Source organism: Oryctolagus cuniculus, chromosome 15 (genome assembly GCF_964237555.1).
Source record: "Oryctolagus cuniculus chromosome 15, mOryCun1.1, whole genome shotgun sequence".
Lineage (NCBI taxonomy): Eukaryota > Metazoa > Chordata > Mammalia > Lagomorpha > Leporidae > Oryctolagus > Oryctolagus cuniculus.
Genome location: NC_091446.1, coordinates 66,218,751 through 66,241,693, shown reverse-complemented (window position 1 = coordinate 66,241,693; position 22,943 = coordinate 66,218,751). Strand labels below are relative to the sequence as shown.

The window sequence follows — 22,943 nt, the reverse complement described above, 5'->3', positions numbered from 1 at the left end:
CACCATTCTACCATCTGCTTATTATAATACTATTTTAAGAATAAATTTGCAGTTTATTTTGTAGAAAGGAATTAAGATACTATTTTTTTATTTTTAAGATTTATTTATTTATTTGAAAGGCAGCGTTAGAGAGAGGTAAAGACAGAAAACTTCCACCTGCTGGTTCACTCCCCAAATGGTGGCAACGGCCAGGAGCCTAGAACACCGTCTAGGTCTCCCACATGGGTAGCAGGGGCACAAGCACTTGAGCCATTTTCACTGCTTTCCCTCATGCATTAGCAAGGAGCTGCATCTGAAGCAGAGTAGCCAGGACTCCAACCAGTACCCATATGGGATGTCAGCATCATAGCCAGCAGCTTAGCCTACTGCAGCACAACACTGGCCCCTACATACTATTTTTTTTTAAACATTTATTTATTTATTTGAAAGGCAGGGTTAGAGAGAGAGAGAGAGCCAGAGAGCAAGAGCGAGAGCAAGAGAGGTCTTCCATCCACTGGTTCACTCCCCAAATGGCTGCAACGGCCGAAGCTGCGCTGAGCCGAAGCCAGGAGCCAGGAGCTTCTTCCAGGTCTCCCACGAGGGTACAGGGACTCAAGGACTTGGGCCATCCTCTACTGTTTTCCCAGGCCATAGCAGAGAGCTGGATCGGAAGTGGAGCAGCCAGGACTTGAACTGGCACCCATATGGGATGCTGGCACTGCAGGCAGTGGCTTTACCCACTCTGCCACCATGCCAGCCCCACAAGATAATATTCTTTAGCTGATCAGATTGCCCTGATAAATAAAGGACGCTTGATAATATATGGTTTTGGCAGTGGTGTGGACTAACAGGAAAAAAGTCATTAACAAGAAGAGGAAAGTGACACAACCTCTTTTCAGTCAACCTGAGAATATTTGACAAAATTTAAATGCATAAAGCCTTTGATACGGGGCTGGTGCTGTGACTTCAACACAGGGGCTGAGGCTTTGGCATAGTAGGCTAAGCCTCCATTTGTGGCACTGGCATCCCATATGGGCACCCGTCATGTCCCAGCTGTTCCTCTTATGATCCAGCTCCCTGCTAATGGCCCTGGAAAACAGCAGAAGATGGCCCAACTACTTGGGCCCCTGTACCTTCACGGAAAACCCAAAAGAAGCTCCTGGCTCCCTGGCCCGGTTCTGGAAACTAAGGCCATTTGGGGAGTGAACCAGTGGATGGAAGACCTGTCTCTGCCTCTCTGTCTGCAGCTCTACCTCTCAAATACACAAACAAAAACCAAAACAAAACAAACACAAAAAAAACTTGAACACAGATAAACACATAAACATTATTAAATAAGCCATAAAAATGGCCATACATCCCTCTACCCTGGCTAATAGGAGAAAGACTGCTATTTCTTTTCTTTCTTTGATTTTAAAGATTTATTTATTTGAAAGGCAGAGTTAGAGAGAGGCAGAGGCAGAGGCAGAGAGAGAGAGAGAGAGAGAGAGAGATGTTCCATCTTCCATTCCCCAAATGACTTCAACGGCTGGAGCTGGGCAGATCCAAAGCCAGGAGCCAAGAGCCTCTTCTGGGTCTCCCACACAAGTGCAGGGGCCCAAGTATCTGGACCATCTTCTACTACTTTCCCAGGCCACAAAAGAGAGCTGGATCAGAAGAGGAGCAGCTGGGACTAGAATCAGCACCCATATGGGACGCCAGTGCTGCAGGCAGAGGATTAACCTACTGTGCCACAGCGCTGGCCCCTCGATTCGTTTCTCTAACCTTAAGATTTATAGAAATATCCCAAGTCCTGAAAGCATCTAATAGAGAGCAAATTCATGCTTCCTCAAAACTCTATTTTTTTGAAAAATTATTTATTTATTTGAAAGGCAGAATGATACAGAGAGGGAGAGACAGAGCAAGCTCTTCCGTCTGCTAGCTCACTCCCAAAAAGCCTGCAACACAGCTGCGGCTGGGCCAGCCTGAAGCCAGCAAGCCAGGAATTCCATCCCTGTCTCCTAAGTAGGTGGCAGGGACCCAAGCACCCAGACCATCATCTGCTGCTTTTTCAGATGCAATAGCAGTGTGTGTGTGTGTGTGTGTGTGTGTGTGTATATATATATTTGTATGTATACACAAAACACTAAAATATTTCTGGAAAAAAGATGCAGCAAACTAGTTACAAATGATTGCCTCCTGCAAGAACTAAAGCTGAGGCATTGGAGTTGAAGGAAAACAGTGTTTGGTACATAATTTGTTACTTTGTCCATTAATTTCTTTATATTTAAATATATTCTTCTGTGAACTTTAAAAAAACCTTTATGTTCATCTCCTTGAAAGGCAAAGAGTGACACAGAGAGAGGGAGAGACAGAGACATCTTCTATCTGTGGATTAACTCCCCAAATGCCTACAACAGATGGGACCAGGCAACACCAAGGTCTAGAATCCAAAATCTATCTTGGTCTCCCATGTGGGTAACAGGGGCCCAAGCACCTGAGCCACCATCTGCTCCCTCCCAGGATGCCTTAGCAGGAAGATGTGAAGCAGAGTAGCCAGGACTTGAACAGGCATCTGACATGGGATGTGGGGGTGCCGCTCCACAGCACCCACTCCAAATTATTTATTGTAAAAATTAATAACTTTTTAAACAGATAGTAAGAATCACAAGCACTGCTATGGAATCAACATTAAAGATGATTTAGAATCTCGCCTGGACAGTTGTGCTTACCAAATGTCTGCATGGAAGACTTCAGTTGTGTTAAATCCTTCAAATTGTATCATTACTGCCAGATTTCTCTCCAGGGGAACCTCCAAAATCCAGTCTTCATGGAACAGGCTCAAATTTCTGTACTTTGACCTCTTCTTAATGAAGATTGCTGATTAGCCTGTATCAAAAAACCATTAGATACAGGCATTCTCTTCATAGTGCAATCCAGGGCTATTAGAGACTAGACTAGGAACAGACCATGGTGGTGGTGTATCACTTACCTGGTCACCCTCAAACTTAACAGCTGAGATGATAACTGACCTCCTCTGAGGCACTCCCTTGCCAGGCACCGTGTTCCTGACAGCTCCATCAGAGCCAGCTCTGATTCCACTTCGTGTCTGGTAGGCCAGCAATGCAACTAGAGAGTTAGGGCCATGGCCATAGGAGAGACAATTTTGGATACAGGATATATTATATCCTAGATTCATATTACAACTACCAGTGGCCATCAGCAGCTAGTTGTTTGGTTCTTTGATGTTCCTTGGCTTGGGGCAAAGGTCTCCTAGGAACTGTACCCAACCCCATTTCCTTAACTACCTTGGGTTTCTGTAGCCCTTCCTTCATCTCCAGTTTGGTATTTTGTGTGCTTTTGAACATCTTCTTCTCCTCCTTTTTTTTTTTTTTTTAAAGATTTATTTATTTTATTTGAAAGGCAGAGCCACAGAGAGGCTGAAGCAGAGAGAGAGGTCTTCCATCTGCGGTTCACTCCCCAGATGGCAGCAACAGCTGGAACTATGCAGATACGAAGCCAGGAGCCGGGGCTTCTTCCAAGTCTCCCACGTGAGTGCAGGGGCCCAAGGACTTGGGCCATCCTCCACTGCTTTCCCAGGCCATGACAAAGAGCCAGATCAGAAGTGGAGCAGCCGGGACTCAAACCGGCGCCCATATAGGATGCCGACACTGCAGGCAGCAGCCTCACCCACTACACCACAGGGCCGGCCCCCATCTTCTCTTTTTGACTTACACTTCTACCCACTACCTATTCCGATATTACAGAACTACTTGTATCTGTATCCACAAGTTAGCCACTGGCAACAGAATTCCTAATACTTCCATTCATAATCAAATTAAACATGTAACTTTGTCATCAGTTCCCTAATACACAAGCAAACCTGACTTATTGTCTGGCATTGCAATTAGAGACCCCTAAACCTTTGATTATGTTGGTTTATTCTTCAGGGAAAGCTCAGTTCGTTTCAGATGCTTAGTGAATTATTCTTGGACTTCCTGGTCCTTAGTGAGCCAGAGCCGCCTTCTCCTAAGTTATCAATAGGTGCAGAGAGTAAACCTGTCTACAGCCTCAGTGGTTTCCACACACTCATACTCTAGCCTAACTGTTTAAACAGGAAAGCCTACCAGGAAAGCCAAATAGATGAAAATGGTTCATGTGAACCAGAATCTCCACCTCCCTTTGTCTATATCCTCAGGGTGTTCACTCAGGCAGCTTTGAAACTGCTTATCTAAGAATAATTGTGTGTTAATTACAGAGTTCAACCAATAGTACTAGAACAAAAAAAATACTAAAATGGATAAAGTATTACATTGTACATCAACAGTCAGGACAAGAGCTGATCAAGTCACTGTTTCTCATTAGTGTCCATTTCACTTCAACAGGTTTCCTCTTTGGTGCTCAGTTAGTTGTCACTGATCAGGGAGAACATATATTTGTCCCTTTGGGACTGGCTTAATTCACTCAGCATAATATTTTCCAGATTCCTCCATCTTGTTGCAAATGACTGGGTTTCATTGTTTTTGACTGCTGTATAGTATTCTATAGAGTACATGTCCCATAATTTCTTTATCCAGTCTACTGTTGATGGGCATTTGGGTTGGTTCCAGGTCTTAGCTATTGTGAATTGAGCCGCAATAAACATTAATGTGCAGACAGCTTTTTTGTTTGCCAATTTAATTTCCTTTGGGTAAATTCCAAGGAGTGGGATGGCTGGGTTGTATGGTAGGGTTATATCCAGGTTTCTGAGGAATCTCCAGACTGACTTCCATAGTGGCTTAACCAGTTTGCATTCCCACCAACAGTGGGTTAGTGTCCCTTTTTCCCCACATCCTCTCCAGCATTTATTGTTGGTAGATTTCTGAATGTGAGCCATTCTCACCGGGGTGAGATGAAACCTCATTGTGGTTTTGATTTGTATTTCCCTGATTGCTAGTGATCTTGAACATTTTTTCATGTGTCTGTTGGCCATTTGGATTTCCTCTTTTGAAAAATGTCTATTGAGGCCCTTGGCCCCATCTCTTAAGTGGGTTGTTTTGATGTTGTAGAGTTTCTTGATTTCTTTGTAGATTCTGGTTATCAACCCTTTAAGTGATCCCTGTTAAATATAAGAGTGGGAATAAGAGAGGGAGGAGATGTACAATTTGGGACATGCTCAATCGGACTTGCCCCAAATGGTGGAGTTAGAAACGTGCCAGGGGATTTCAATACAATCCCATCAAGGTGGCATGTACCAATGCCATCTCACTAGTCCAAGTGATCAATTTCAGTTCACAATTGATCACTGAGAGGTCTAAGAGTCAAAGGGATCACACAAACAAGACTAGTGTCTGCTAATACTAACTGACAGAATCAAAAAGGGAGAGAACGATCCAACATGGGAAGCGGGATACACAGCAGACTCATAGAATGGCAGATGTCCTAAATAGCACTCTGGCCTCAGAATCAGCCCTTAAGGCATTCACATATGGCTGAAGAGCCCATGAGAGTATTTTAGGCATGGAAAGCCAAGACACTCTGGGGAAAAAAAAAAAAAAGAAGAAGAAGACCTAAATGAAAGATCTCTGCGAGTGAGATCCCAGTGGAAAGAACGGGGCCATCAAAGAAGGAGGTACCTTTCTCTGAAGGGAGGAGAGAACTTCCACTTTGACTAAGACCCTGTCTGAATAAGATTGAGGTCAGCGAACTCAAAAGGCTTCCATAGCCTTGGCAACTCATGACTAGAGCCTAGGGAGATTACTGATGGCATAAACAAAAGTGTCAAATTGTTAAGTCAACAACAGGAGTCACTGTGTACTTACTCCTCATGTGGGATCTGTCCTTAATGTGTTGTCCAATGTGAAGTAATGCTATAACTAGTACTGAAACAGTATTTTACACTCTGTGTTTCTGTGTGGGTACAAACTGATGAAATCTTTACTTAATATATACTAAATTGATCTTCTGTATATAAAGATAATTGAAAATGAATCTTGATGTGAATGGAATGGGAGACGGAGCAGGAGATGGGAGGGGTGCGAGTGGGAGGGAAGTTATGGGGGGAAGCCATTGTAATCCATAAACTGTACTTTGGAAATTTATATTTACTAAATAAAAGTTAAAAAAAAAAGAAAAAAAAAAACCAGTCACATTGGAAAAAAAAAACTGCCTATCTATTCTACCAACGCATATTTCTAACTATCTTTTAAGTCATATCTCTGGGGTATAGGCCCTATTTTATTGACTGAAATTCAATAATATTTGTGTTATGTATTAGGTACCAAGTCAACAAGGCTAAGGTATTTGCATAACCAGGTGCTTAACACAACCTACAATGTAGGCACTTTTTCCCATTTAACATGTGAAGTTAAGTAAAAGTTTGAAGGGAAATCTCAATTAAATTAGTGGCAAAATAAACCTCATATCCAGGGCCAGTGCTGTGGCACAGTGGGTTAATGCCCTGGCCTGAAGTGCTGGCATCCCATATGGGCACCAGTTCAAGACCCAGGTGCTCCACTTCCTAACCAGCTCTCTGCTATGGCCTGGGAAATCAATAGAAGATGGTCCCAGTTCTTGGGGCCCTGCACCCACGTGGGAGACCCGGGAGAAACTCCTGGCTCCTGGCTTCAAATTAGCGAAGCCAATTGCGGCCAACTGGGGAGTGAACCATTGAATGTTTAACTCTTGACTTTCAAATGAATAAATAAATCTTAAAAAAAAAATCTCGGGCTGGTGCCGCGGCTCACTAGGCTAATCCTCCGCCTTGCGGCGCCGGCACACCGGGTTCTAGTCCCGGTCGAGGCGCTGGATTCTGTCCCAGTTGCCCCTCTTCCAGGCCAGCTCTCTGCTGTAGCCAGGGAGTGCAGTGGAAGATGGCCCAAGTGCTTGGGCCCTACACCCCATGGGAGACCAGGATAAGTACCTGGCTCCTGCCATCAGATTAGCACGGTGCGCCGGCCGTAGCGCGCCAGCCGCGGTGGCCATTGGAGGGTGAACCAACGGCAAAGGAAGACCTTTCTCTCTGTCTCTCTCTCTCACTGTCCACTCTGCCTGTCACACACACACACACACACACACACACACACAAAGATTAAAAAAGAATCTCATATTCAGGCCTTCAGAATCTGAAACGAGTGCATTTTTCATTTCACCAAATAGCCTCCAGGTGTGTTCTGAATTGTTGTTTCCCTGAGATACCAAGAAAGACCAACTGGGGGCAGAACCACAAAGGCTCCATACTAGCTGTGATAAAGTTGAAGTTCAGTCACGGATTAAGTTTATTTGGGGGCCAGTGTGATGCAGTGGGTTAAGGCACCACTTGCAACACTGGCATCCTATACCAGAGTGCCAGTTTGAGTCCCGTTTGCTCTGCTATTGGTCCAGCTCCCTAATAATAATGCACCTGGGAAAGCAGCGGATGATGACCCAAATACTTGGGCCCCTGCCACCCATGTGGGAGACCCAGAGTTCCTGACTCAACCTGACTTCAACCTGGCCCAGCTGTAGCCATTTCAGCCATTTGGGGAGTGAACCAGTAGACACAAGATCTCTTCCTCTTTATCTCTGTCATTATGCCTTTCAAATAAATAAGTAAATAAATCTTTTTAAAAAAAGTTTATACGGGGGACTGGCACTGTGGCATAGCTGGTAAAGCCGCAGCCTGCAGTGCTGGCATCCCATATGGGCACTGGGACTCAAACCAGCTGCTCTACTTCCAAGCCAGCTCTGCTATGGCCTGCCTGGGAAAGCAGTACAAGATGGCCCAAGTCCTTGGGCCCCTGTACCTGAGTGGGAAGGCTGGAGAAAGCTCCTGGCTCCTGATCGGAACAGCTGTGACTGTTGCAGCCAACTGGGGAGTGAACCAGTAGATGGAAGACATCTCTCCCTCTCTCTGCCTCTCTTTCAAATAACTCCTTCAAATAAATAAATAAATCTAAAAAAAAATGTTTATATGGTCCTTCACCTGTGACAATGCTTAGTGTTCCAACTACTCCATGGTTGTTGGCCACTAGACTATACCTAACAACCATTTTTCCTTCTTTTCCTTTCATTTTTTATCACCAAAGCTCAGCCAACAGGATGATGGCAACTTCTAACACAATGTCCAATTAAAATACACCGAAAACAAATAAACAATTTTAATGACTCCAGAGTAATCATCTAAGTTATTTTTTTCCCTTCTTTCCACCTCAATTTCTTAAATCTATAATTATTCTAATGCCTCCTCTAGAGGAGCACTTTTCTACTTTAAAAAAACAAACCAGAATGGGCAAACTGTTTTATTTAATGGACAATTAAGATTTACTAAATGCCAGTGGTTAGATATTACAGATATCACATTGCTGAGCTAAATCATTCACAAAAATTAAAACCCACTGTATAAAAAATAGACCAGCTGTGTTGATCATGCAAAGAACAATGTCGTTGAGTACTTCTGTTTTCCTCTAGGAACCTGATGCTTCCAGGTCTTAGGCTTAGATCCTTGTTCCACATTGAGTTGATTTTTGTATAGGGTATAAAGCAGGGGTTGTGTTTCATACTTTTGCATATGGAGATCCAGTATTTCCAACACTATTTGTTGAAGAGATTGTCCTTTCTCTAGGGATTGATTTTAGTTCATTTGTCAAAGATTAGTTGGGTGTAGATGCATGGGCCAATTTCTGGGGTTTCTAATCTGTTCCATCGGTTCCCATGTCTATTTTTGTGCCAGTATCATGCTGTTTTGATTATAACTGCCCAGTAGCATGTCTTGAAATCTGGTATTGTAATGCCTCCAGGTTTTTTTTTTTTTTTTTTTTTTAAAGATTTATTTCTTTGAGAGGTAGAGTTACAGAAAAAGAGAGAGGGGAAGAGAGAGAGACGTCTTCTATCCTCTGGCTTACTCCCCAGTGGCTCTAATGGCTGGAGCTGGGCTGATCCAGAGCCAGGAGCAAGGAGTTTCTTCCAGGTGTCCCACGTGGGTGCAGGGGCCCAAACATCTGGGCCATCCTCTACTACCTTCCCAGACTACAGCAGAGAGCTAGATCAGAAGAGGAGCAGCTGGGACATGAACCAGCATCCATATGCGGCACCAAAAGCAGAGGCTTAGCCTACTACACCTCCAGCTTTGTTTCTATTGTTTAAGATTGCTTTAGCTATTCAAGATCTCTTGTGTTTCTATATGAATTTTACTGTACATTTTTCCTGATCTGAAAAGAATGTCCTTCGTATTTTGATATCACATTGAATCTGTAAATTGTTTGGGTAGTATGAACATTCTGATGAAATTAATTATTCCAATCCATGAATATCAAAGATTTTTCCATATTTTTGTTCTATTCTATTTCTTTAATGCTTTGTAATTTTCATTGTAGAGATCTTTCACATCCTCATTTAAATTTATCTCTAGATACTTAAATGTATTTGGAGCTATTGTGAATGGGTTTTATTTATTTTTTTTGACAGGCAGAGTGGACAGTGAGAGAGAGAGAGAGAGAGAGAGAGAGAAAGGTCTTCCTTTGCCGTTGGTTCACCCTCCAGTGGCTGCCGCGGCCGGCACGCTGCGGCCGGCGCACCATGCTGATCCGATGGCAGGAGCCAGGTACTTATCCTGGTCTCCATTGGGTGCAGGGCCCAAGCACTTGGGCCATCCTCCACTGCACTCCCTGGCTACAGCAGAGAGCTGGCCTGGAAGAGGGGCAACTGGGACAGAATCCGGCTCCCTGACCAGGACTAGAACCCAGTGTGCCAGCACCGCAAGGTGGAGGATTAGCCTAGTGAGCCGCGGCACCGGCCCCCCCCCCTTTTTTTTTTTTTTGTGAATGAGTTTTATCTTACAAGTTCCTTCTCAGGCATGGCATTGTGTATTCAAATATTATTGATTTTTGTATGTCTATTTTATATCCTGTAACTTTGCCAAACTCTTATAAGTTACAATAATCTTTTCTTTTTAAAGATTTATTTATTTATTTGTATTTATTTGAAAGGCAGTTACGAGAGAGAGGGACACACAGAGAGAGATCTTCCATCATCTGGTTCGCTCCCCAAATAGCCACAATGACTAGGGCTGGGCCAGACTGAAGCCAGAAGCCAAGAGCTTCTTCTAGGTCTCCCACGTGGGTGCAGGAGCCCAAGAACTTGGGCCATCTTCTGTTGCTTTATTTGAAAGGCAGAGTTTATAGATATAGAGAGGGAGAGGCAGAGTGAGAGAGTGAGAAAGAATCGATCTTCTATCCATTGGTTTACTCTCCAAATGGCCGCAATGGCCAGAGCTGCGCTTCTTCTCAATCTCCCGTGTGGGTGGAGGCAGCCCAAGAACCTGAGCCATCTTCTGCTGCTTTCCCAGGCACATTAGCAGGGAGACAGACTGGAAGTGGAGTAGCCGGGACACAAACTGGGAGGCCAGCATTGCAGGTAGCAGCTTTACCCACTGTGCCACAACGCTGGCCCCTTCAATAATCTTTCATTTATTTATTTATTTTTTAAAAATATTTGACAGGCAGAGTGGACAGTGAGAGAGAGAGAGACAGAGAAAAAGGTCTTTCTATTGCCGTTGGTTCACCCTCCAATGGCCGCCGCCGACGCACTGCGCTGATCCGAAGCCAGGAGCCAGGTGCTTCTTCTGGTCTCCCATGGGGTGCAGGACCCAAGGGCTTGGGCCATCCTCCACTGCACTCCCTGGCCACAGCAGAGAGCTGGCCTGGAAGGGGGGCAACCGGGACAGAATCCGGTGCCCCGACCGGGACTAGAACCTGGTGTGCTGGTGCCACAAGGCGGAGGATTAGCCTAGGGAGCCACGGTGCCGGCCTCAATAATCTCTTAGTGGAGTCTTTCGGTTCTCCTTTGTATAGGATCATGTCATCTGCGAACAGGGACAATTTCACTTCCTCCTTTCCCATCTATATCCCTTATGATTTGTTTTCTTGTGTAATGGTTGTGGCTAAAACTTCCAGAACTATATTGAATAGTAATAATGAATGGTCATCCTTGTCTGGTTCCGGATCTTAACGCAAATGCTTCCAGCTTTTCTCCATTTAATATGATGCTGGCTGTGGTCTGTCATATATTGCCTTAACTGTGTTGCGGTTATGCTCCTTTTATAACCAATTTGCTTAAGGCTGGCAAAGACTTCTTGGATAAGACTCCAGAAGCACAGGCAATAAAAGCAAAAATAAACAAATGGGATTTCATCAAATTAAGATGTTTGTGTAGAGCAAAGGAAACACTCAGCAAAGGCAATCACCAGAGTAGGAGAAAATATCTGCAAACCATACATGTGATAAAAGATTAATATCCAGGATCTATAAGGAGCTCAAGAAACTCAATAAAAACAGAACAAATAATCAAGAAATGGGCTGGGACCAGCACTGTTGCCTAGTAGATAAAGCTGCCACCTGTCACACTGGCACCCCATACAAGCGCCAATTAGAGTTCCAACCTAGCTCCCTGCTAATGGCCTGGGAAAGCAGTGGAATATGGCCCAAGTACTTGTGCCTCTGACACCCACATGGGAGACTCAGAAGAAGCTCCTGGTTGCTGGCTTTGGCTTGGCCCAGCCCTAGCCATTGTGGACATTTGGGGAGGGAACCCACAGATGGACAGTTTCTGTCGCTCTCCTTCACTCTGTAACTTTCATATAAATAAATAAACCTTTAAAAACCAATGATGAGGTTTTCTTTCTTTTTTCTTTCTTTTTTTTCTTCTTTTTTTTTTTTTTGACAGGCAGAGTGGACAGTGAGAGAGAGAGGGAGAAAGGTCTTCCTTTACCGTTGGTTCACCCTCCAATGGCCGCTGCGGCCGGCGCACCATGCTGATCTGAAGGCAGGAGCCAGGTGCTTCTCCTGGTCTCCCACGCGGGTGCAGGGCCCAAGGACTTGGGCCATCCTCCACTGCACTCCCGGGCCACAGCAGAGAGCTGGACTGGAAGAGGAGCGACCAGGACAGAATCTGGCTCCCTGACCGGGACTAGAACCCGGTGTGCCGGCGCCGCAGGTGGAGGATTAGCCTATTGAGCCGCGGCGCTGGCCAATGATGAGGTTTTACCTCACCCCAGTTAGGATGGCTATCATCCCAAAATCCAAAAATAACAAATGCTGATGAGGATGTGGGAAAAAAAGGAAACCTAATACACTGTTGGTGGGTATATAAACTAGAACAACCATTATGGAAGACAGTATGGAGATTCTTCAGAAATCTAATTGATCTACCATATGACCCAGGCATCCCACTCCTGGAAGTTTACTCAAAAGATAAGAAATCAGCATATGAAAGAGTTCTGTATGCACATGTTTGTAACAGTTCAATTTACAACAACTAAGATACAGAATTAACCCAGATGTTCATCAACTGAAGGCTGGATAAAGAAATTGTGCTATAAATATATATAATGGAATACTATTCACCCGTTAAAAAGAATGACAGCCTGTCTTTTGCAACAAAATGAATGCAATAGGAGACCATTATGCTTAGTGAAATAAACCAATCCCAAAGAGATAAATAACATATGTTGTCTCTGATCTGTGGTAGTTAATATGAGGACCAAAAAATATAATATATATATATGAAATTGATATCTTGAAGTCTGATTTTTATTTATATCCCTTGTCTGTACTCTTCAGGAATAGTGGTCTATTTTCTCCTTGTTGAATTCTTTGCTTGGTGAAGGAATAAGTTTGCATTATGAAGTAAACTAAAAGTAAGTTAACACAGAAGTTAAAAGAAAAATAAGAAAGAAGGAGGCAGGATGGGAAGTATTGTTATGTTTTTAAAACTATATGATAAAAAAGAAACAAGAAAAGACAAAAAGCAAAAACTATATGATTTATATGAAATCTGTTCTCTTTAAATAAATAAATAAGGCAAAGACCTTTAAATAAGAAACTGGAATCCAACTTTCAAAAGTTTTATTTTTAGTGTTTTAAAACATTTTAATACAACAAAGATATAAAATAATATATATTAGTTAAATCTGGATTTAATTTAGAATCGAGATATTTACTTATATACAATACTGTGCTTCAAGATATGGCTACCACAGGAACTTTCACATCTTTAAGTACTACTAATTTCTTTGTGGATAGGGAGACATTTAGGTAGAATTCTCAAAACAAAACATGTCCACTTTAGCCTGAGCTAACTCTGCTTCCTGCATTAAGTACCAGTGTCTACTTCCTTTGTTCCCTATCAGAAATAAGTCATTGCCTAACAACCCACAGATCTTCTGAATAAAAAAATTACTGAAGTTACACATTTTAAAAATAACATTACTAACTGATAATACTGCTTGCCTATGTTCAGTTCTTCAGACAATCTAACACAGGTCAGATCGAAATACCTGGAATAACAATGAAACTGACATGTTTTCCTTCTGCCACATCAGAAACAAAGCTTCCTTTTGCTGAGACATAGGGTGCACTGAATAAGAAGTTCTTTGGTTAATTTTAGTGGAATGTATCCTAAAAACCATTTTATCTGTAGCTCAAAGAATGGCTTTTAGATTTCATAGATATCTGTACCGAACTTTATATAAACCAATTAGTCACCTTTTAGTTATTTGAAATTGGTAGCATTCAGTCAGGGCAAGATAAGCAGCAGACCAAAACCTACTTTCATACTAATTTTAGTCATTCAAGACCACTCAAAGACAGAGAAAAAATAATAAAAACCAACCCAAATTCCTTCCATTCTCACTAGCTAAAGGTCAGATTGCAAAGGTCAGAAGCAATCTGACCTTTGACATCACTAGAAATTCTCCTCTATAGAGGATGGGGTAATCCAAGCTACACTTTTTACAAACACAAAGTATCTAAACTGCCAAGTAAGGCTGGCATTAAAATTGACATGCTGTCCCAAAGCATCCCCTCAGTTTCTTCAAACTGTACCATTCCTTTACATAAAAAAATATGGTAACTTTCCCCCAACAGAAAATAAAACAAAAATCCCCTGGCATGCTTTGATTTTGAAATTGTCTAAATGAAACCAATACTGTTTAAAAAAATCCACTGAACTATTCTAAATGCCTCAAATGCCTGAATACCTTAATAAACTGACAAAAGACTATACTATAATTACTTTTAGTGTGGGATAATGTAAGTCTATGGAAAGACTACCAAGGAATAACATTTATTAAATCAGATAGTTTAAAACTAGAATATGGTTGTTAGAAGTCTGAACTATTTTGGATCTAGAATTCTTTTGAAAAGTTCACTATAAAATTAGTGATGAAAATGCCTTTTGCTGAATATAGTTCAAAGCAAGTTAGTGTTATGAATATGACTGTGAGTATATGAGCAACACTTTCCAAACAGATGTCTCTAAAACAGATTGCTTCTTATCAGCTATAAAAACATTGGCTCCTTTGTTTGCCATTTACAAATTCTAGGATTTTTGGAATTCTTAATCCTAACATTTAGGCAGGTACAGAGTAGGACAGACCACCAATCACACAGTGTGAGTTCTATCACCAGCCGGTCTCAGATGTCAACAGCTTTTTCTATATAAACAATTCGTACTATTTAACTGATTGGTTGTAAATTTAAGCTCATTGCTTTGAAAGGATATTAATAAATACGGCCAGCATATCAGAGTTGTATCTGTGCCCTAGCAATTCTTATCAGAGAGAACTATGGAGAGGACAGCCACGTTTGAGAATTCTACAGCACAGTCATAAAATGTTTCCCCCCAAATCATCTGGGGATAAATGCAAATTTGTCTTCTCCAAAACCTCTTACTCTCCACCAACTTCCATTATTCTTCAGTAACACTACCCTGGCCTGGTCAAAAAAAAGAGTAGCACAGGTTCCAGGAACATATAAAATGCATCAAGGATTTTCAACATAACCTTCAGTTTGCATCCCCAAACCAACAACCCTTTTGGTTCCTTCTATACTAAGGTAGCCTCTCACAGGTCTGCAACTATAGACCAAATAAAAGATCAAAAGAACATGTAGAGGCATGTAGCATTTCTACCTAGCCATATTCACACTAAAAATGTAAACATAAATACTAACTTCATTATGGTTTAGACTTTAACAAGAAAAAAATATAAAGACAAAAATCTGGAAATTTCAGGACACAACGAAAAGCAACCAGAAATAGGTTTTATGCTTAAAAAAACAAAAAATAATTTTATCTTGAAGTTTTCTAAGAAAGAAACTTGAAGATGACTAATTTATGTAAACATGTCCTTGTAATAGTTAAAATAAATTATAAGTCTAGCTTACCTTTTGCTCAAAACAGGTATGATTAAATGCAAGGCTGGAAAGTTATTTACAATCCTCATTGCAGTCTGGTGTTAGGCATTCTCAGTGTCAATAGTTCTGCAAAGTTAGTTGCATTTATTTTTCTATTTTGTTCTAGAATAGAATCCATATGAAGGAAAGGAGACTGATGTTAGGAAACTTACCATTAACAATTATTTACATTTTTAAATTAATGTTGCCATAGGCATTTTGCAACATTTTTCCAAAAGCCAACATTAGTCTCTTCCTAACCAAACTCAGTCCTGTTTTATCATTTGGAAAAAATGGCAGTAATACTGTTTTGATTTCAAGGGTCAAACCACTGTAACTGGCACAGGCAAAATCTTTCACTCTTCAGGATTATGCAATTTCTTTAGATGAGATGTTGGCCTTTTTGTCCTTAGCAAATAACAGAATCAACAATTTGAGATATTATAAGATTCTGAAGTATGAGATTTAAAATCACAATAAAACTTACATTGCTATTTCTCAAGTGAGAAATAAAATACAACGTTCAGAGCAGACTCAAATTCAGGTCAATTAGCTCTGGCTGAAACTTGTTTGCAGAATATTCCTTTCCAACCTAACTTATTCAGGCTCCTCTGTAGCTTATACAGGGGTGGGAAAATGACTCAAAGTGCAAAAACAAAATATTTCACCCAGATAAGGAAGATGCAGGCTTCTGTTGTGGTCTAATTTTAGACCTCAGTATGCCTGCACCTTTTCAAACTCCTTGTTTTAAAACGGAATGTAAAAACTACACAAAGTATTCTAGAAGCTAAATTCATCAGCTAAGGTTCACATTCCAATTCCATAGCCATCCTACTATCATAGCTGCTACATAAAATCATTAAAAAATAAGGTGACAAATGTTATCACAGAGGTGATATTACTTAGGGGACTGAATTTCTAGTGTTGTAAACAGCAGCTAAATTATGTAATTTCCTAACTGCCAAATTAAGACTAAACTGCAAGAATGTATGTACACAACTGTATTTAAATAAAAAGCAACAAAACTTCTTTTATATCCAAATGTGTCAGGATTGTTCACTTCTAAGGGTCAAGAAAGAAACTTCAAAAACCAGCAAGTTAGTCTATGCCTACAACCAGTTATAAACTGGTTTTCAGAAATAAAAGGATTCTTTACATGCAAACTTCCCTACTTAACGACATAAGAATTTCATCTAACATCTGGTAAAATACTCCTACTTGGTTCATTAAACATCATTTAAAAATCATAAAATTGGGCTGTCATCTATGTGAATAATAACCAGCACAAATTTATCTCAGGTATCTGCACCCCTGAAATTAAAGTCCATTTATCACATGGATGCTAGCCATTTTTCTCTGATGAGTACTTACTGATGGCCATACGAAACCCTCATAACAAAACAGAAACCGCATCTTTTGTTGCATATTTGGTGAAAAATGCTAGCTCTTTATTTGCATGAATGAGGAGGCTGGTGGATCCTCATCAGTATTTCTTTGACCTCATATATGGCCCCTTGCACTCTCATTTCAGTCATCCTAGTAACACTTTGTGTACTTAAAGATACTTTAGAAGGCAAAAACTGTTTGTGACTAAAACAAATCAACTTCCAGAATTACAAGTTTTAAACAGACATAGAGATTAGATCAGCCAACAAGTATTGCTCATTTGGTAGGGATTATTCTCCTGAAGATAGTAAGAAGAGCTGCAAAAGACACTATTTCTTAACTGCATGCCTACTAGAAACCAACAAAATCCCTTTAACCAGCAAACTGCTTAAGTTAATTTGCCTACGTTCAATAAGCAAATACTCAACAGGTAAGGTTAACAGCCTAACATCAATCGTAACATTAAGTCTTCCTAAAATGGAGAGGCAGAAAACCTCCACTTAAGCTTTCTGTTCCAAAGCTAGGTAAGGGCTCTTGATTGTTCCTTCTTGCTTTTTATAACCCCAGCCTTGCTCAGAACAGGGAATTTTGTCAACATTTAAGCCAAATAGGCAAGGCATCCAGGAACAACCTATGGGGAGAAAGCAAAGTTATTCATTTACAACAACTATTATATATTTAATCACAAACTCTTTACAAAGATACAGTCTTCATCCAATCAGCCTTTTCATTATAGCTGGTTTTGAAAATGGCCAACAATATTCATTAGGTACTGTGCCATTAACGTTGCATTCAAAAAAAGAAAACATGGGAAACCAAATCCTTGCTCTCCTACTCTGTTGATATGCTCTGGTATTGGCCAGAGTATGGTAGTACAAAAAGAGTCTTGTTGTGATATAAAAGGCAATAAATACATCAATGGAATAATGTTCATGGGCAGCCAAGATGAAGAAGATTCCAAAGAGGTTGAGAACCCAGGATAAAGTGTGCAAGAAATTCCAGCTTCTTGGTGTATCTGGAAAAAGGACAGAAAGATCATTTTAAAACCCCATTCCTTAGAATGCTTCTCAGCCTCATGTCTCTTAGGTGAGGCTACTTCGTTCATTTTTCACAGACTGATACCTTTCCCAGAGCTTCCTCTGCAGCTAGTTACCTATACAAACAAGCATTAAAGAGATACTTACATTCAGTGACAAAGAAATTCAACATAGTTAGGACGACTGTGTGGCCACTAAACATGTAATCTCCACAAGTGTGAACGCCAGTCAAGGTCATACCAAAGCCACTCCAAATGGCAAAGGCACGGTGTAATTTCTCCCATACACTGCCATATATCTAAAAAGAAAGCTATAATTAGTGCTTGAAATGCTTAGGAGGTAAGACATTCCTAACATCCATTCCACTGAATATCAAATGTTGAATAACTTAGAAATGAGATCTAGCCAAAAGCAACCAGATCATCAGTCTAATTTCAGGCCAGATATGAGGACTAGGTGGTCAAAGCTTGACTGTGTTCAGAAATATTTTGGTAATTAAATGAAATCAGCATGTCTCAAATTCCTCTACAGGAGTTCCTTTACAATGAAAGGCGGTTATAAGGCAAAAAACATCTCCAAGCAAGCTTTTCATCTAGTATCAGTGATATTTGTTTGGCTGTTTTTGTCAATAAGAAACAGGTTATGACAGAGACCAATGGCTACCATTCAATACTACTTATCCCCTCTTCACTGGTCAAAGAATCTCAAAAATACTGATGAGTCATGAACTCAGCCAGAACAGTGAATTTCCCATCCTCCCTCCAGCTAGATGTGGACAGTGTGACTAAGTTCAATATAATAAGATACAAGTAGAAGCTTAAAGGATTTCTGAACAGGCTATTTATAAAGGAAAGAGCAGCTTAGGAGTCTTTTCTACCTTTCCACCATACCTCAGGCATGACAGAAGCTATAGTAGCCAACCAAGAAAACAAAGTGGCTCAAAGAATCAAGCCAGGTGTTAGTATGGTAGAGGAGAAAGAAACATCATGAGGAATCGTTTATTAATTTTTCAAAAACTTATTTGAGGGGCAGGGAGGCAGACAGGAAGACAAAGAGAGAAAGCTAGTGAGAACACACTTCGATCTACTGGTTCACTCCCTAAATGCCTAAAACAACTGGGGCTGAGCCAGGCCAAAGCCAGGAGCCAGGAACCCAACCCAGTCTTCTCATGTGGGTGATAGATACTCAACTACTTGAGCCATCATCTGCAGCATTCCCGGGGTATGCACAAGCAGGAAGCTGGAATAAGGACTGAAGCCAGAATTCAAACCCAAGAATTCTAATATGGGACACAGGCATATCAATGTGGTTTCTTAACCATTAAGCCAAATACGCACCCCTTATCATGAGTTTTTGATGACTCCAGGAAGATATAATACTAGGTCTGCAATACTTACTTTCAGACTTCTTTTGTGAGAAAGAATAATCCATTCTGTCCGTACTAAACCATCACCTTTCTGAATTTCCTGTTAGTAGCAGCCAAACCTGATTCCAACTTCTACACATAAGCTTAAAAAAGCAATCCATTTTTCAGTAAGAGTTTGAGCAATAGTCACTTAAAAAACAGAGGGCGGGGAGAGGGACAGTCACTTGCTACTTTTAAAAAAGGCATTTAATGGGGCTGGAGTTGTGGCATAATGGGGAGAGCAGCCACCTACAGTGCCGGCATCCCATATGGGCCTTGGTTCAGGTCCCAGCTGCTCCACTTCTGATCCAGCTCTCTGCTGTGGCTTGGGACAGCACTGGAAGATGACCCAAGTGCTTGGGCCCCTGCACCCTCGTAGGAAACCTGTTAGAAGCTTCTGGCTCCTGGCTTCAGAATGGCCCAGCTCTGGCCATTCTGGCCATTTGAGGAGTGAACCAGCGGATAGAAGACCTCTCTGCCTCTGCCTCTCTGTAACTCTGTCTTTCAAACAATAAATAAATCTTAAAAAAAAAAAAGACATTTAACATATAACAATAATGACACAAAAACCTGACAGAATTTTATATGCATTTACTGTGTACAAGGTATGCTAAGTGCTTTATATGTTATTGCATTTAATTTCCAAAACAATCCTAAGAAGTGATTTAATTTGCAGATGAGGGAACTGGCTTAGAAAGGTCATACAACTTGTATATAACAAAGCCAGGAAGTGAACCTAAGAAGTCCAAGTCCAAAGTGACCAAAAGAAACAACCTTATTAGATATCATGATCTCATTAGAAACCTCACCTGCTGATTACACACCTCTCAGCTTTCCCCTTCTGCCTCAGTTGAAGCAAAGAAAGGGAGAAAAATTAGTAACTGCAGAAAATAAAGTACATGGTTTGGTTCTTCCATGACCTCTAATGAGGATAGTTAGAGATATCACCCCTGAGAAAGTAGAAAATCATGTAGTGAAGAGACTGCTAGGAAAATGTTACAACCAAGGACAGGAAACAAGTGATGCCAGTCAAAACCAAGAATATTTGCTCAAATCTCCCTATCTTTTCTTGTCTTAAATGTCCTATTTATTGTTCAAGAAAAAAAAAGAAAACTGAAACAACAAAGCAGAATGAATAGAATGCACTAATCAAAGTATGAAAAACTAGTTTAAAAGTTTTTAGATTTTCAAAAACAGGAATGTGAGGCCAGTGTTGTGGAGCAGTGGGTTAAGCTGCTGTCTGTGATTTTGGCTTCCCACATCAGAGCACTGGTTTGAGTCATGGCCACTCCATTTCCAGTCTAGCTCCCTGCTAATGTGCCTGGGAGAGCAGGAGAGGATGGCCCAAGTGATTAGCCCCCTGCCATCAGTGTGGGAGACCAGGATGGAGCTGCAGGCTCCTCACTGCAGCCTGGCTCAGCCCCAGCCATTGTGGCCATGTGGGACGTGAACCAGCAGGTGGAAGCGCTCTCTCTGTAACTCTGCCTTTCAAATAAATAAATAAATCTTAAAAAAAAAAAAAAAAAAAAAAAAAAAAAAAAAAAAAAAAAAAGGGGGGGTGTTGGTGATTCTGGTCCCAAACCCCCTACTTCTGGGAATACAATTGGGAATACCATTTCAAGCAATTACTTTATGACGATGAAAATGCCTAATGGAGTTCAATTTAAGGGATCTGATTGCTAGTAATTATCACCTTAATGTTCTAATTTTAACAAGTATGGAAAATAATACGGGTCAATAAGTAGGTTATAATTCAAAGCAATTAACAGTATTTAGGGCAGATTTGAACAGAAATATCCATATATTGAAAATGATAATGAAAAACAGTCATTAGAGACAGAAAAGGGGCCGTCCATACTGTAAAGGGATAGTGTCTTAATTTATTTCTACAGTACATGTTGCAGCCCTATGCACATATATCTTTCAGTTTAGTGGCTGCCCTCGAGCTACAGGAAATTCTGTTGTCAGTGTAATAAACCTATGGGAGAGCATAATCTCACACCCCATGACCAGATTTATACCTACCTGCATTATAAACAACATACGCAAGCAGAGGCTTTCTCTCTGAGATCCCTATGTCCCTGCCTAGGAAAGATCTTTTCACAGGAAGAAGAGCATGGGGATGGAACACCAGGCCAAAAGGGAGATTACCCCATGTGGTCTTCTGGCAGCTGTGTACCAGAGAAACTACGAGTAAGAAGACAGCCTTTGAACCTTAAGCAGTTGTTCCTTTCCTGAACCTCCCCTGGTCTATGTCACCACCTCCCCTCTTCTGGAGCCAAAGTCCTATTCATTCCTTTATGCAACTCAAGATATTGTAAAAGCATCAACCATCTAGCCTGTTCTGTGTCTCATACTTTGTGTATCTTGATAAATTTGTATGCTTTTTCTCTTGCTAATCAGTCTATTATCAATTAGGCTACAGACTGAATTACCAAACCTTCAGAGGGAAAAGGGAAAATTAAAAACTTCTAGATAGCTAAAATATTTCTTCTTTTAAATCTCTACTAATCAATTAGCATACTATTGAGAGGAAACTGTTCTATTCCTGCTTCTCAGTATGTATCAAAACAATTTCAAAATAGACTAAAGACTTAAACATAAAGGTCAAGACACCACTTGGGATGCCTGCCTTCCATATCAGAGTGCCTGGGTGTGCGTTCCATCTCTGTTCCAGATCTCAACTTCCTGTTAATGCACATCCTGGGAGGCAGTTGCTGATCAAGTACTTTGGTCCCTGCTACCCACATGGGAGACCCAGACTGAGTTCCCCACTCTCAGATTCAGCCTGGCTGTTGTGAGCAGTTGGGGAATGAATGGCAGTCGGGGAGTCAATGAGCAGATGAGGTTTTTTTTCTCTCTCTCTGCCTTTCAAATTAAAAAAAAAAAAAAAAAAAAAAGGCACCAAGGTATCAGATATCCCCTTTCAAAATGACAGTGACTCTCAAGGTTGATAATATTTTTATTTATTTGAAAGGTAGTGTGTGTGTGTGTGTGTGTGTGTGAGAGAGAGAGAGAGAGAGAGAGGGGAAGAAAGAGAGGAGAGGAGAGGAGAGGGGAGGGGAGGGGAGGGGAGGGGAGGGGGAGGGGAGGGGAGGGGAGGGGAGAGGAGGGGGAGGGAGGGGAGGGAGGGGAGGGGAGGGGGAGGGGAGGGGAGAGGAGAGGAGAGGAGAAGACAGAGGAGAGGAGAGGAGAGGAGAGGAGAGGAGAGGAGAGGAGAGGAGAGGAGAGGAGAGGAGAGGAGGGAGAGGAGAGGAGAGGACAGAGGAGAGGAAAGGAAGAAAGGAAGGGAGGAAGGAAGGGTCAGGCTAAAGCCAGGAGCCACAAACTCAATCCTGGTTTTCCATGTGGTGGCCAGGACTCAAATACTTGAGCCACCACCTTCTGCTTTGTCAGATGCACATTGGCAGGAAGCTATGGAAGTAGAGGTGAGACTTGACTCCAGGCCCTCTGATACTGAACACAGGCAGCCCAAGCAGTGGCTTATTAATCTGCTGCACCACCATGTCTGCCCTTCAAGTGGGCATTTTAACAATACATATAACAATGTTGAATGTGCTCATCCTTTAGTTCCACGATTCTACATGTAGTAATTTATCTCAAGGAGGTATAAAAGCAAAACACAACTGTACAATGATATTTACTATAGCATTGTGTATCATTTGGAGACTGGCCGCCCCACTTCCGATCCCGCTCTCTGATTTGGCCTAGGAAAGCAGTGATAGATGGCCCAAGTCCCTGGGCCCCGGCACCTGCATAGGAAACCAGAAAGAAGCTCCTGGCTCCTAGCTTTGGGTCGGCCCAGCTCCTGCTGTTGTAGTCATCTAGGGAGTGAACCAGCAGATGGAAGATGGAAGACCTCTCTCTCTCTCTCTGCCTCTATCTCTCACTCTGCCTTTCAAATAAATTACTTAATTAAAAAATAAAATAAATAAAAATAAGCTAAAAAACAATGTCTAGGGACCAGCA

General features: G+C 41.5%; 1 protein-coding gene and 1 pseudogene across 10 annotated transcripts in view; one reads left to right on the top strand and one right to left on the bottom strand.

Annotated features, from left to right (window-relative positions):
- Positions 1-12,801: 12,801 nt before the first annotated feature.
- Positions 12,802-22,943, bottom strand: part of SAMD8 (sterile alpha motif domain containing 8) — a 128,504-nt gene continuing 118,362 nt past the window's right edge. For all 10 annotated transcript variants that reach the window (XM_070057881.1, XM_070057875.1, XM_070057872.1 and 7 more), the window contains 2 exons: positions 17,717-17,867; positions 12,802-17,547 (listed from right to left, as the gene is read on the bottom strand). In XM_070057881.1, coding sequence (XP_069913982.1) covers positions 17,243-17,547; positions 17,717-17,867 — 456 coding nt within the window. In that variant the 3' untranslated portion in view covers positions 12,802-17,242. The remainder of the gene's footprint in view (positions 17,548-17,716; positions 17,868-22,943) is intronic.
- LOC108178471 (large ribosomal subunit protein eL27-like) overlaps positions 18,467-22,943 on the top strand; it is a 6,482-nt pseudogene continuing 2,005 nt past the window's right edge.